The sequence below is a fragment of the Lagopus leucura genome, unplaced genomic scaffold, assembly GCF_019238085.1.
Source record: "Lagopus leucura isolate 7727_CA_CO unplaced genomic scaffold, USGS_WTPT01 Super-Scaffold_100004, whole genome shotgun sequence".
In the NCBI taxonomy this organism is placed as follows: Eukaryota; Metazoa; Chordata; class Aves; order Galliformes; family Phasianidae; genus Lagopus; species Lagopus leucura.
Genome location: NW_024962264.1, coordinates 2,175,398 through 2,190,314, shown reverse-complemented (window position 1 = coordinate 2,190,314; position 14,917 = coordinate 2,175,398). Strand labels below are relative to the sequence as shown.

Here is a 14,917-nt window from a genome sequence, read left to right as displayed (position 1 = left end):
TAGTGCATTCCTGTGAGCCAAAATGAAATGAATGCCATATAGGAGGAAAGGAAAAGATGAACGTTATCAGACATGCCATAGTACATTCCACAGCTATGAAGATAATGTTAAAATTATGTTAATGAGGGTCCACTCTCTACTACATTTTGGCTTAATGTGCAGAAAGTCATGCCACAGCTAAGAGCACTGCATTTAAGTTTGTGAAAAGCACAGCCATGCATTTAATCCCTCTGTATTTCCATAAAACTTTCCTCAGAAAACAGTTTGGACTTCCTGAAGTATTGGTAGTACAGCCTTAGTGATTTATCAACCAAAATTCACACTACGTGATAAATAAGAGTTTGAATTAAGAGAAAAAAATAAGCAATTATACAGTTAATACATTTAGGAACGATTTTGAGGATGCTACCAAAGCAGCTCTATTATTTTAAACATCATGCATCTAACACCTGAACAAGATTCTATCCACAACAAAGAGCAAATTTCAAAACAAATGCATTGCATTCAGTCATTTTCAATGCCTTTAACATTATTTATGCAGTATTTGTACGTCTACTTCTATTTATTTTAAATGCTGCTCACTGTTCATTCCTACGTGGAGCCAAAGATGAGACCCTGACAAACGCTGACTAACAAGCCCTTAAGGTCTGTGCTGCAATATGCTCTGAATTCCTGTGTCGTTGTTTTTTGATCCATAATTTCTTTAGTTGAATTGTCAAGAAATTAACACTAAAAAATATGAGCTATCAGGGGATAGAAAATAGGAAGGGAGAAGAGACAGAGCAGTCTTTAAGATGCGTGTTTGAAGCAATAGAAAAGTTATTGGCAAGAGACAGGAGAGCATTATACAAGATCACTAAAAGCTGTGAAAATAGGAAGGAATGGAGAACATGGAGAAAGAGCCTTCACTACACTGTAAAACTCATTTGAGTTCTGTTTGACTCACTGTTTGCTTTGAGAAATATAAAGTCACTCATACACATCATATTACTTTTTAAAGCAACATTTTACTGCAATTATTGCAGATTTTATGGTTTATTTGGTAATCTCTTCCAAATCAAAAAGAAATCCCTCTCGCAATGAGTTTACCAGCACATACACAAAATCATTATGAACACAACAAAAGCGGTGCAAAATAGGCTTTTGCTCTCACTGCCAAAGTTGAACTTAGAAAAACTCACCATGTATACCTAAAGTAGTACAAAGCAGGCATAGACCTATGAATGCAAATGGCATTGCATATTATCTAATTATTACCCTATGTATTGAATAAAAATCACCCCAGAATGGTTTGCTGGGCTCGCTGTAAACATCAATATCAACAGGAAAAAATTCTTCCTGTGCTCCTAAGTCCTATGAAGTACATTTCTGCATTTTCATTTGCCAAGAATAAAATCAGTAAACTGTTTCCTCTTCAAATCGAGTGAACTGGTTCAAATCATATTAAATTCAGAGGCAATTAAAACTGCACTGAAAATTAAACCATTGAAAACTGTTGTATAAACAAAAAACAAATTGTTGGCATAAGTAATTATTCAACTTATGAGGAAAAGCCTGTATAATTAACAAGAGATGTAACTAAACATCTACACACTTAGAGACACACATGGAATATCCTGTGATCGGCCAAAGAAATCAAAGGATAAGGATAAAGGCAAAAAAAGGAAGAAGCCTACAGCTCTGCATTGGACCAAAGATGGCTATTTTAAAAGCTAAAGCTCTAAGCCTGCACATTTATCTGCACGTGGTTTACATTGTGCAAAACTCAGCCAAATGAACTCACCAAGACTGAATATGCACAAAGTTACTTGCATCCAGGCCTGTATGGTTTTTGCAAATTTGAAGGCTTGAGCAATCAAGTGTGAGCCAAAGACAAACAGCTTTGCCAGTATTTTGTTTACAGTTGAAATCAATACAAACATTAATCTCAGAGACCTTTCCCCAGTTTAAAAGGCACATAACAAAACCTTCTGTAGAATACAATTTAATTACTATTTTGATCCCAGGAGAAAGTCCATAAGCTTTCAACATGTAAGATTACCCAATGAAAGGAAATCAAGTGAAATGACCAAAGGATCTCCCTAATGAAGGGCAGAACACATAGCTCACTGAAACTCATGTATATGAAGGGCTCGATGCAGATATCAATGAAGAGTAATTTGACATCTAAGCTCTAGATTCCAAGAAGAAACAACAGAATTAAGCCAAGAATCTGGCCTACGACAATGCAGTCCAGTCTATTTTCTGGAACAGCAGTTATCATGTATGTGGATGAGTGCTTCACCAAGTTACCAAGAGCACTGTACATTAAACCCCTTGCACTGTAATCTAATATCAAATAGAAATTAGAGCAGGTTTTTCCCCACAATTTCACATAGTAATGACTCCAACACTAAGAAATAATAGCTGACATTCACAGTCAGAAACCATGCTTTCAACCATGAGCTAAAAGGGAAGTTACACACACTCACCTACTGATAGCAGCAAATTCACATTACGTTAAGGGGAAACTCCTCCCCTGCAAAAACACGCAGTTTAAAGATGCCAACACATCCAGACATTTTGATTTTTATATTTAGCACTGTTTCTGTTGTTGTGAAACAAATGCAGGCAGCTTACCGTATGGTAGCCTCTGGGCAGAGGTGGCTTCCCCACAGGATAAGGATCAACAGTATCAATAATTGTTTGTCGCTCCCCTTTTTGGTTGATTTTCCTAAACCTCCTTCGAGATTGCCTGTGAGAAGCTTGGCGCTGAAAATATTCTTCATTTTCATCCATATAATCAACCTATAATAGATTCAAGGAAGCATCATTTCCCATAAGAAATAAAAACGCTTTTGCATGTTAGAAACACAACTAATTCTAGTTCAAAATCAGCAGTCAGCTGTGAATTTCCTGCACTTTCAGGACTACGCAGAGTGAAGGCATTAAAAAAAAAAAATAGAAATCAAATGCCCAGAGAGATAATAAAGAAATATAGCTATGAATGGAAGTACCGAGTATCAATACTTCTTTCAAAAATGCTGTCTCCATCTGCTGTCTCTCAGTTCTTTTTCTTGCACTGAAACTGCTGAAGACATTATTAAAAAACTTGTACAGGAGAGTACTTGGTAGTTTTCCTACTGACTTCTCTTTGATGCTGCAGATCTTTCCTAACCAACCTAAGGCAAAAGCTTTGCTTTTCAATAAGCAGCACTGCTTAGTATTATTTACCTCTATATTTCGAAGAGCATATAAACACATTTTCTAACAGATTGGATTAATATAAAAACAAATTCAAAACAATAGCAGGGAGAATAAAGACACCTATTAGGTTTATCCTAATAAGAGGCTAAAGTAAAGCTCCTTGGTTTCAGATCCTTCATCATCCTAAATTACTAAACAACAGCACAGTGCAAAGAAAAATATTTCAACTAAGAACTCTGGCTTTCCTGAAAGAACATTGGTTTTTTTAGTAATTTGGCTAAGAGTCAACATCCCTTCTATGTTCACCCTATCAACAGAAACACTACTCTACACCAACAGGGCAACAAGAGAAAGCTTTTCATTACTGGCCACACGTGTGGATTCAGTTAATCCATTCTTCAATTGATTTGAACATGCCAGCGATAAAGGTAGAGGTGCAGAGAAGGGATTACCAGGCACCTAGCAAGGGCCCTCTGTATTTTTCAGTAAGAAAAATAAATATTGGACAAACACTCCCAAGGATTTGCAGCAAATCAGTCAGAAGTGTCACGTGCTAGCCAGCTCACATCACTGAACGTAGCTTCCAATGTACAAGGGGTGAGCACAGTTTACCTGGTTTACCAGCTGGTGACCCTGCCTGTCCAGAACTTTACTTCTATTTTCCTTATGCCTACATTTCAAAAGTGCCTACGCTTCCCAAAAACTTATCAGGGTAGAAATGGCCAAAACAGACAGATGCTCACACAACCAACTGAGCTACATCCCAGCAGAGAACATTGGGACCATGCATCCTTTCCTGAACTTGTGGTCAGACATCAGTGACACAAACAGGTGAGATAAATCATGGGGCTGGCACAGGGCATTAGCAGTGGGCTGCTGCTGAGGAGCTGCTTCTAAGTAAGGGAGAATTGCAGAGAGCTTTAGGGCCAAGGAAAAAGCAATCAGCATGTCTTACTCATGCCTTCCATCTCCGTACTGAATTAGCTTCATAAGACAGGTTTCTCCAGTGGAAATAGGAGAGGTGACCACTTTTTCAGATGATGCACCCTCATGTGACAGCTAAAAACTTGTGTGCCTATGAAGCCTAAAAAATGATGCTGTTCTACAACAGACACCACCAACAGAACAGCTTACACGTAGAAAAGCTGACAGTACTTGATAATTTGCAAACCGATTCTTAAAACCTGCTAGCCGAAAATACATTTCATTTAATCAAACAATTACTTAAACGAGCCTGAGATTAATACTTTAAAGTACTTATGCTTTAAGTAAAGCAGCTGCTAACTACATATATGTATTCTGCTATTCTGCTAACACAAGCAAAAGTTGCAGGGTTACAAGGAAACTGCAACAGCATAAAAAGATGCCTCTCACTTAAGTATGGTATGCAAAAAAAGTAAAGTTACGCATGACATCTTGCATTTATAAATGCTAACGTGCAAACAGATCTCAACATGTTTTATTGAAAACTGAAGTGCTTATCAAGGCTGGTCTGTAAAATAAAGCTCTATTCTGAAAAAGAAAAAAAAAAAAAAATTGAAGAAATGGAATGAAAATATTCTTACCACAATCATTTCAGAAGGCTCTAAAACAATGCATTCACAGCCACGCCTGAAGCTTCCTGCAGAACGCTTGCCAAAACTGAAGAACAAAAATACATCCATCAGAACAAAAGTCAGATCCATAACAAAATCCATAAGCATATTTACGTTCTACCCAGATCTTATAAAGCATAGAAAAGTACATACACCCCTATTCACAACGTAACAGTTTCATGCACACGGCCTCCTACACATAGCTGCTACCCGCTGACACCAGGAGCAGTGTATTTCTGATTCACATAGTTTACTGAGAGTAACTGCCAAATAATTCCATTAGCACTAAAACAAATGTCAGTCAAGCACAGGGTACTTAAGATGCATGGCTGATTCTGAGCTACATTGGAGTTTGAACTAGTATCTTCTTCTGGCATTACAGTATTAAGTTACTTAAACCATCTGCATTTCTGTAAAGAAAGCTAACTAGCATGTAAAGGAAAGAATAAAAAGACTGATCAACTTCAATGAGCTTTTTTTTGTTTGGGTTTGGTTTTTAACTCAAAAAAAATTAATGAAGTACTCTGAATGTAAGAGTATTCTCAAACTGAACAGATAAAGGCAAAAGCTTTTTCTGCTTTCCATCACATATTCCCACATTAGCACAACAATTAAGAAGGATAATATTTTGGCTTCCTATAGGATAAAATAAAATAGCAATTCTAGTTTCTATTTCTGAAGTGCTGGCCTGTATTAAATAAGTGTGTTTCTGCAGGCTCAAGTGCAAAGAATCAGGGAAAAACAGCAGCAGAGGTGCAGCATAGAGACACAGTACATAATTCAGTGAAATACAATACAAGCCTTCCTATGCTTAGATATGCAGTCCAGGTGGAAGGAAAAAACAGCTGAAGATGGTTTCTGAGGTGTGTTCTTCCCACTACCCATCCCCATCTGGTTAGCTCCTATTCAGACCTGACCTTTGCTGTTGCAAACAGGACAACAGGAGCTGTGGTAATTCTGGACTCACCCTGCAGCCTTTTCTAGCAAGCCTGCTCTAACATCCATCTCCCACAGGTTAATGTAATCATTTGGCCTTTTTGTTTCTGCAGTATTGGGCTCAAGAAAGCACGGAAAGCCTTGCCTTGACCTTATCTCCATGCAGCCAAGCTATTGGCAAGGCACTGGGCTTCCAAATGTTCCTCAGGCTTTTCAAAAGCCATCTTTGTTTCCTCAAATTCTCTTATATCCAGCATGGAAAAGAATATGGATACGTCTGTGTATACACACATTTTTCCATGCACAAATAAATGAGAACACACGCAAAAATAAAAGGCACAGGAAAAGGGGTTGAAGAACTTCAGAAGGCCACTATTAAGGAAGCTTAAGAAAGCCAAATCAGACTAAAAAAGATCGTAGGATCTACAATTTAAGCACTTATGGAATATGTAGGCACAGGGACACACGCAGAGTTGGTGAAAAGTACCTTTTTAAAAATCATTTCCTAATAAGCAAACTTCAGAAGCTCATATACCAATCTGAACAGCACGTCTAGCCAGTTTAGATCTGCTCTGCTGTCCTGCCTGGCGATTAGCAGAAATGAACAATTTAACTTGCTACCCCAAAGGCTAATCTCTTAACAACAGCACGTTACAGCTCCAAAAGAAGGCAGTCACATACTGAAAAGAAATGCCAGCTGTGCTTATTCATCAAAAAAAAATCGTGTTTAATGGTACACGGGACTTCGACAATAGAAAAAATTTTCCAGAATACTAAGCCTCTTGAAAAGAAACATGCAATAAAGAAATCTCTCAACAAAATGCATATTTTCCTAGAGGCAAACACATGCTTCCCTCTACAGTCCTGCGACAAACCACAGGGTGCTTCACTCTGCTGCGCCCTCCTGAATTTTTACAGAATTTCAACTCTTAAAGGTACAGGAAAATGAAGCCGTATCTCGATTCATTAGAGCACTGAAGAAGTGACAAACTTATTTTCTTGGCCGTTAATCTGATGCGAGGCACAGTGCTTCCTTAAAATCTCACTGGAGAGGGAGGAAAGAGCAAAGAGGAAGGAGATGGTAGATGTTTTATTCCTGTGACAGCACATTTATCAGAGCACACAATCCTTGAACAAAGACGCCAAGTCACTTCAAGTTATAAACAAACCGTAATCTTCATTAAATATTGCATTTATGACAGCAAGTAAATCAAGGCCGAAAATATTGCATTTTTTAAGTGTTGCAGTTCTCTCCTCAGATGTGCCATTGCAACTGAACCTCCTTACCTCCAATCTGCTACTGAAAGCACATTATCAGCAAGGAGCTCAGGTAATCAGTGAGAAGGAGGAGCCCACTGCCTCTACACATGCTCAGCTATGACCAGCTCCGATGATGGTGCAACATTCAGGGCAGTATTTGCATGATACCTGTACCAGAGCCACAGGGAGCGAGAGGATGGTCCAACCCCAATATCTAGTCTAAACCTACCCTCTTTTTTACCCTCCAGTTTAAAACCATTTCTGGTTGGACCATCCTCTCGCTACCCGCCCTTCTAAAAGGGCAGCTTTCCTGTAGCCACTCATCATTTGATTAACTGCACATAGTCATACAAACGTGTGCTGGCACACAACTGACAAACAAATGAAATCTGACGGCACCACCAATCCCACTGATTCAATTCAGAAGACCAACATCAAAATCAAGTTTTTTTTTTGGTTTTTTTTTTTTTTGTTTTTTTTTTATATATATCAAAATTAATTTATCAGTGCTCAATACAAGAGCAAAAAGTAGACTAAAAGAGGACACTTTCTCTGCTCCAAAACTTCAGCTAAACTAACTAGCCACCAGGTAGAGGAAAACACGAAACAAACTTGATTTAATTGAACAAAAATAAGTTGTTTGAAATATTAGTAAGAACCAGAAAGAACCAAATAACCAGTGCATAATACAGCCTATTCACCGAGCTAATCAACAAGTGCAAGCTGTACAGCTTCTACAAAACACCAGAGGAATGGTTTGAGTTGGAAGGGACCTGTAAGATCATCTAGATCCAAACCCCCTGCTATAGGCAGGGACATCTCCCAGTAGACCAGGCTGCTCACAGCCAACCAGGTTGGACCAGTCAGGTACTGGAAGGCCACTATAAGTTCCCCCTACAGCCTTCCCCTCTCTGACTGAAGAGCCCCAACTCTCCAGCCTGTCCTCGTATGAGAGTATCATCCCTGGGATCACACTCAAAGTCTAAGAAACTCATTAGGTTTTCCTCCTAGCACAGAGCTCCACCTGCAGAGTCAAATGTCAGCCCCTGGAGGACTCAACATTACCTTCAGAACAGCAGCCCTGTTTTAGTAACTTTTGCTCAATACTTGTTTTTCCCAGATTCTGATGTAGACCAGACTTAGATAAAAATGAGTGTGACTACCCAGATTTATCACGAAATACGCAGTCTATGAGAGCACTGGCTGGGTAATGCAAAATATAGAAAGCCCTTACTAGCTGATTTCCAAGGTCTAGGGATTTGACAAATTTATTCCTTTCCTTACTGTAGTGTGAAATAAGGTTATGGATAATCAATTTCACCAGAGATCTTAAGATTACACCACATTTTTATGTTTAAAATGCAGTATTTTGCATCATCTACACACTGCATTTGGTTCTATCACTCCTTAGTCATTTCATTCTAGCATGCCTTGTTGCATAAAGATAAAATCTTCTCCTACCTAACCCTTATTAATTTCAGCTCCTACAAATAACCCGTTTGCAGCTAAGTCCACAATGCACCTGAGAGAATCCCAGCTTTGCACTAGGGGATGCAGAGGTTAACAGTAATGCAGACAGCCAAGAGGCTGCTGGGTTAGGATGTTGCTGCCCCACCTAAATTCCCCAAAGAACCTTGTTTTACAGCAGTTCTTCCAACACTTCTTTGCTGCTACGATACAAATTCTGACTCAGGGCCTCTTGAGTGTTAAACCTCACAGATGCTCTCCTCAGTACCTGTCCTGGAGGCAATTTTGCTTCTCAAGTCCTTTTGTATCACAGTTCCTTTTTTTTTCCCCCATAAAGCTACCGGATGCATGATGTGAATATAAATCTACATTTAAAAAAAAAAAAAAGCCCTTTAAAATATACCAAACTATTTTATTTGCAGGAAATGTTAACACTTTATAGTAAGTCCTGGCATAACAATTTTGAAATCAGATGATAAAAATATATGTATATTCTTCCTAAGCAACACTTCCTAACTATAATATTTCCTAAAACAATTGGTGGAAAAGAAAGCAATTGGTGAAAAACTGGTGACCAAGAGAATTACTGACTTGACTATTCAAAGGCATCACCTCCAAATAAATTCACTGTTACAAACATTTTGCTCACTATTTATATTTATAAATATAAATATAGGTGTTCTAATCCATAGAAGTCATCTACAACTTTATTTCCATTGTCATGAATTCTGAAACTGAGCTCACGCTGTGGATGATACTTCCCTTCTCCATAAATATATATATATCTCAACTATTTCTGTTTAACTCATATACACCCATACAAGGGACTGATGTATTGCAGTTTACAATGTTCTGGTTAATAGAAGAAACCTTCTAAGTGAAAACTAAGAGTTTCTATATCCCCAGTTAAGGTTTGTTTGTTTTTTAAATGAAAATTGAAAATGTCAAGTCTTTACGATAACTAAATTACAATTAATGCAAAAAAGCCAGTGACTAAAAGCAAAATGAGAATAACTTGAGGTTAAAAAAATAATTAAAAATAAGTACTTTCAAGCAAGCAATTTTTATAAGCACTTACATGTAATAGAACATACACAACCATAGTTTTGCTCTTTTTATCGAAGCTTAATTTTCTGTTACATTTACCACCTTGCAGTAGCTTAAAATAATTAATTCATGTATGAACTACAAGTGGTACCAAGATGACATTTAAGTCTTAGAGAGAAAGCTCCACAAAGCGCGGGCAGTTGGATGCATCTGTAAATGCAATATTCAGAGCCAAGCTGCTGCTTTAGAACCAACTCTAATTAATTGCCATTTCCTCTAATCCAGAAAGCATATTCCATTTAGACACGTTCCAACACAATGAAAAATACAGGCAGATCTTCCTTGCTTCTAGAGTTCACCAAAATTCCTGTGGTAGGTACATGCAAGCAATTATGTGCCGTATTAATTGTTTGGCTTATTTTCTTTACCTAGATGTACAAAGTACATAATACATCTAGTGGTGAGGCCAGTCTTTTTTCAGTGGTACATGGAGCCAGGACAAGGGGAAACAGCCATAAGCTGCAGCATAGGAAGTTCTGCACAGATGTGCATAAGCGCTTCTTTACAGTGAGGTGACGGAGCACTGGAACAGGCTGCCCAGGGAGGTGGTGGAGTCTCCTTCTCTGGAGATGTTCAAGACCTGCCTGGATGCCTACCTGTGCAACCTGCTGTAGGGAACCTGCTTTGGCAGGGGGGTTGGACTCGATGATCTCTGGAGGTCCCTTCCAACCCCTACAATTCTGTGATATATTGGAAGAGCAGGCAGTAATTTATGCCAAAACCCCAGCAACCAGATATTCAAACACCTCATTTCTTCTCAAGTTTTCACACACGACACACAAATATGCCTATGGTGTCAGATCACTGCTTTGCAATATTTACCAGCGCAGGGTATCTCAGTGTGGAGATTAAAATAAATGCCTTCCCACCCCCCACCTTCTCTGAAACTAATCCTTCTCTCTTCCAGTCTGCACCTGAATAAATCTGTACACAGAAGGCAAAATGTGTAGTGTGGTTCTGTTGCCCGTGCTTTTCATGTCTGCATCATAAAAACGCATCTCCAGCTACATAAATCAGTGCTGTCCAACTATTTCTGAGACAAATCACACTGCTCATTTGACATCTAGATTGAGGAAAATCACAGCAAACCACCCAAATGAAATACACAAGGATCGTGCTAAGTATCTTCAGAACGTGAACTAGACAGAAAAAACAATGGGGACTCTATTTTCTATCTGTCTCTTAGGGAAGAGGCAATAAAGGATACAGCCAAGTTCTCCCACTTCTTCTTTCCCCCTCCCCCAAACATCATTTCTTGTTTTGATATGCCTGGATTTTAAAAGGAAAAAAAGAGTCCTCCTTTAGTGGCTAATCTTCTAATTCTAATCTTGCTACTTTCAGCTTTGTTTCACATCAACAAGCTGGATGACGTGAAACTCAGATCACTCCTCCACCCGAGTCTCCCTTGACAGGGATGAAGGGCAAAAAGAAGTTACTACTAGGAAGGGCACGTAGACATGCCAGCCATCCCTGGGGAAAAGCTTAAGTGCTCTGAAGAAAACTAAATTTGGCATGGCCAGCTTCTGACCCCTTGGATAAAAGGCAGAACCCTTCATGCATGCACAGCAGCTCTAATGCGAGCAGCGCTGCGGAGGATGCACGGGGGGAAGGTAGCAGCAGGCTGCCTGGGTTAAAACTGCATGCTGAACACCAAGAAAGCAGGGATTTGACCACTGAAAGTCAGAGGCTTGTTACCAGAATTCAAACTGTACAATATAGGCTGACATCTCTGATTCTCATTACATTTAATGCCTTAGAAAAAGCAAGCATGCAAGAGAAGCCCCAAGTTGCTCTGCCTTGTGCTAAATACTGCTTTAAATTAAAATCTGACAGTCGTCTGCATATCAAAATAAGAGGTTTTTGTGTTGTTTTTAAACCTCCTCTATTCTCACATTATATTTATGACTGTTTTCAGCAAAAGCAAACAGCTCCTCTAAAGATTCACTTTCCAGGTGAGAGGAAAATTGAGATGTCAGCAACTGGATTGAATTGAAAAGGCATTTGCAGACCTGTCTCTCCCTTGAAATTCTGAGACGTGAGCTCACTAAACACCATGGATAAGGATGATTAGACTTACCCAGTGTCATATGATAGCTTAGGTGTTTACACTCTCAGAGTCAACAGCTCCAATATCAGGGAAAGAAGTTGCTTATAATGCCAAAGCTAAGTGGTGGGGGGGAAGCTCGAAAGGGAAAAGCTTAAAACCACATCACTGCAGCCCCCTGCTCGACTTGCAACCTAAATATCACTACCTGTGAGCTAATAAGAATGATGGCATCCAGGTCAGATGCCATCCTACTGCAGCAGAAGGACGTCGAGCAGGGATGAATCCAGCAAGTCCTGCAGAGAATGCCCAACAACAGCCAGGCTGCATGAAGGATAATAATACCACAAGGGCATATGCTTTGGGCATAGTAATGCTTTAGCTAATTCCCACTGAAACGGCATTGAAATTGATCTGCACAAGCTGAAAGGTGTACCAGGTTCCTTCAGTGTTTTGAATGCATTCGGTCAGCACCCTTACAGATAACAGATCACAGTATTTTATCTCCATAATTATAAGCACTCCCTTATTTCTTATGCACATACAACCCAGATCTGGGTAAGATTAACCTACTAACATACAGCACATGCACTTCAAAAGAAGTTTCTGAAAGCCCACAGAGAATAATTTGAAGCTGGCTAGATTCTGGAGGTTTCCTTCCAGAGAAGGGCCATTCAGCCAGTCCTCGAAATATATATGCCTGCCATTTGTTTTTCTTTTAGAAAAGATTAATATTTTTAAAGTTTGTCTGATTTTCAAATTCCACCTCGTTCTTAGACTGAACATGGCTGGGAGCTTGACTGCTTCGTTTCACGTTAAAAAAATTAAATTCAGATAAATTAAATTCAGATTTGTTGCGTTTCACTTTAACTTTCTAAAAGTTGAAGTTGAAAAATGGTCAAAAAGCCAATCTGAAATTCCCTCAAGTGTTGCATATATTGTTTCACAAGCATACTGCAGATGACGGCAGGTGCTCAGGGCCCTTATAGCAGCAGGTAATCCCAAATACATCTCAGACTGGAACAGCACTTAATTCTTTATGACCACTTCAGATATACTAACAGCAGAAATGAGTTTATAAGCTTTCCCCATGATATTCACTATCTGCATTTAGACTGCAGGTACACAAATATGTAAATAAAACTGGAAAGAAGAAGTAATGAAAACAAATGCAGCTTGTTGCAGCTTTGAAGTATAACTCTGCAGCATCTGTAGTATAGAAAGCTAGAAGGCAGCTACATCAGAACAACAGTTAACAGGAAAGATCTTAGGAATAAATCAATAGAAGGCCTCAATAATTTATGTTGGGAAATACTTGAAGACAAGGGCTTTCTTATAAAAACCTGATTATTTTGCAATTAAAAAAAAAAAAACTATTTTAATGAATGGTTTGAACAAAGTCAGCTTTGCTTATGCTTTGTCTTCATGACGTCTGCACTGCCACAAACATTTCGGTGACATCATGAGATCTGTATAATAGACTCAAGGAAGGAGAAGTCATAGGAAAGCATTACTGCAGAGGCAAGACCTTGTCTGAATAGTCTAATTAACATTCATGAAATTCGTTACAACAGAGAAGTATTTTTCCAGCCTTTAGATGTTCCATCCTTTTCTTACCCTGAAAAATAGTCAGTAAGCTTCTCAAGTTCCCTTGCAGATTTTCATAATGAAGTTACCAGAAAACATCATCTCTTTGAACTTTCTGACCAAACATAAAAATGAGTAACTTGACGTCATCCGAGTCTTCAGCAGTAAAATAAAACCATACATAGAGGCACTTTCCACCCTCACTGACGTGCCTAGTTCATTCACTACAAGCTATTCATTGACATGCAGGGCTAAACACATGGCCTCACTAAATCAGTTTCCATAAATCTTAGTAAAATGCATTCAACATAACTTCGTAATAGGTCCCCATAACCGTAAATGAATAAAGAAACTGGAAAAAAAAAATAATGATGAGAGTCGTGTTTTAATTACTTAGATGATCATTTGCAAATTAATTATCCCTCATTCAGCATGCTGCACTATGTCAAATGTAACTGGATTTATTTTTCTGAAATATTTCAAACTTTTAGCCTTATCTGAAGGAAAACTGTCAAGCATTTTAAAGTTCTCTATGGCGCTGAGTAACCTTTTCTTAAAAACAATGTTGTTCAAAAAAAAATAAATTAGAATCATAGAATCATAGAATCATAGAATCACTAAGGTTGGAAAAGACCTAAAAGATCACCCAGTCCAACCGTTCACCTATTCCCAGTAGCTCCCACTAAACCATGTCCCTCAACACAACATCCAGCCTTTCCTTGAACACCCCCAGGGTCGGTGATTCCACCACCTCCCTGGGCAGTCCATTCCAGTGCCTGACCACCCTTTCTGAAAAGTAATACTTCCTCATGTCCAGCCTGAATCTCCTTTGCTGTAGCTTGAAACCATTCCCCCTGGTCCTATCACTAATGACACGAGAGAAGAGGCCGACCCCCAGCTCACTACAACCTCCCTTCAGGAAGTTATAGAGAGCAATAAGGTCTCCCCTGAGCCTCCTCTTCTCCAGGCTGAACATTCCCAGCTCCTTCAGCCTCTCCTCATATGGCCTGTGTTCCAGACCCCTCACCAGCTTTGTTGCCCTTCTTTGAACACGTTCCAGGGCCTCAATATCTTTCTTGCAGTGAGGGGCCCAAAACTGGACACAGTACTCGAGGTGCGGCCTCACGAGTGCTGAATATAGGGGAACAATCACCTCTCTGCTCCTGCTTGCAACACTGTTTCTGATGCAAGCCAGGATGCCATTGGCCTTCTTGGCCACCTGGGCACACTGTCGGCTCATGTTCAGCCGAGCATCAATCAATACCCCCAGGTCCATTTCCTCTACGCAGTTCTCCAGCCACACCGCCCCAAGCCTGTAGCGTCGCCTGGGGTTGTTGTGGCCGAAGTGCAGGACCCGGCATTTGGCCTTGTTGAAACTCATCCCATTGGCTCCAGCCCAGCTCTCCAGCCTGTCCAGATCCCTCTGTAGGGCCTCGCTACCCCCAGGCAGATCCACACTTCCAGACAATTTGGCGTCATCTGCGAATTCACTGAGGGTGCACTCGATGCCCTCATCGAGGTCATCAATAAAGATATTGAAGAGGACATTAATTAATTAATTACACTATAAATTGTTCAATTATGGTACCAGGACCATGCTAATTATCTAAATACTCCCACTGATTACTTCCAGCCCTCCACAGTCTCATAAATATGTAAGTAAATGAGTCATTACTTCAGCTTCACAAGTCTATCCTTAACCAAAGGAAGCCTACAGATCACCTGAGTTTCAAAT

General features: G+C 39.5%; 1 protein-coding gene across 4 annotated transcripts in view; it reads right to left on the bottom strand.

Moving 5' to 3' along the window:
• Positions 1-14,917, bottom strand: part of RAPGEF2 (Rap guanine nucleotide exchange factor 2) — a 172,635-nt gene that overhangs the window by 78,893 nt on the left and 78,825 nt on the right. For all 4 annotated transcript variants that reach the window (XM_042870479.1, XM_042870480.1, XM_042870481.1 and 1 more), the window contains 2 exons: positions 4,752-4,827; positions 2,620-2,787 (listed from right to left, as the gene is read on the bottom strand). In XM_042870479.1, the coding sequence (XP_042726413.1) occupies positions 2,620-2,787; positions 4,752-4,827 (244 nt within the window). The remainder of the gene's footprint in view (positions 1-2,619; positions 2,788-4,751; positions 4,828-14,917) is intronic.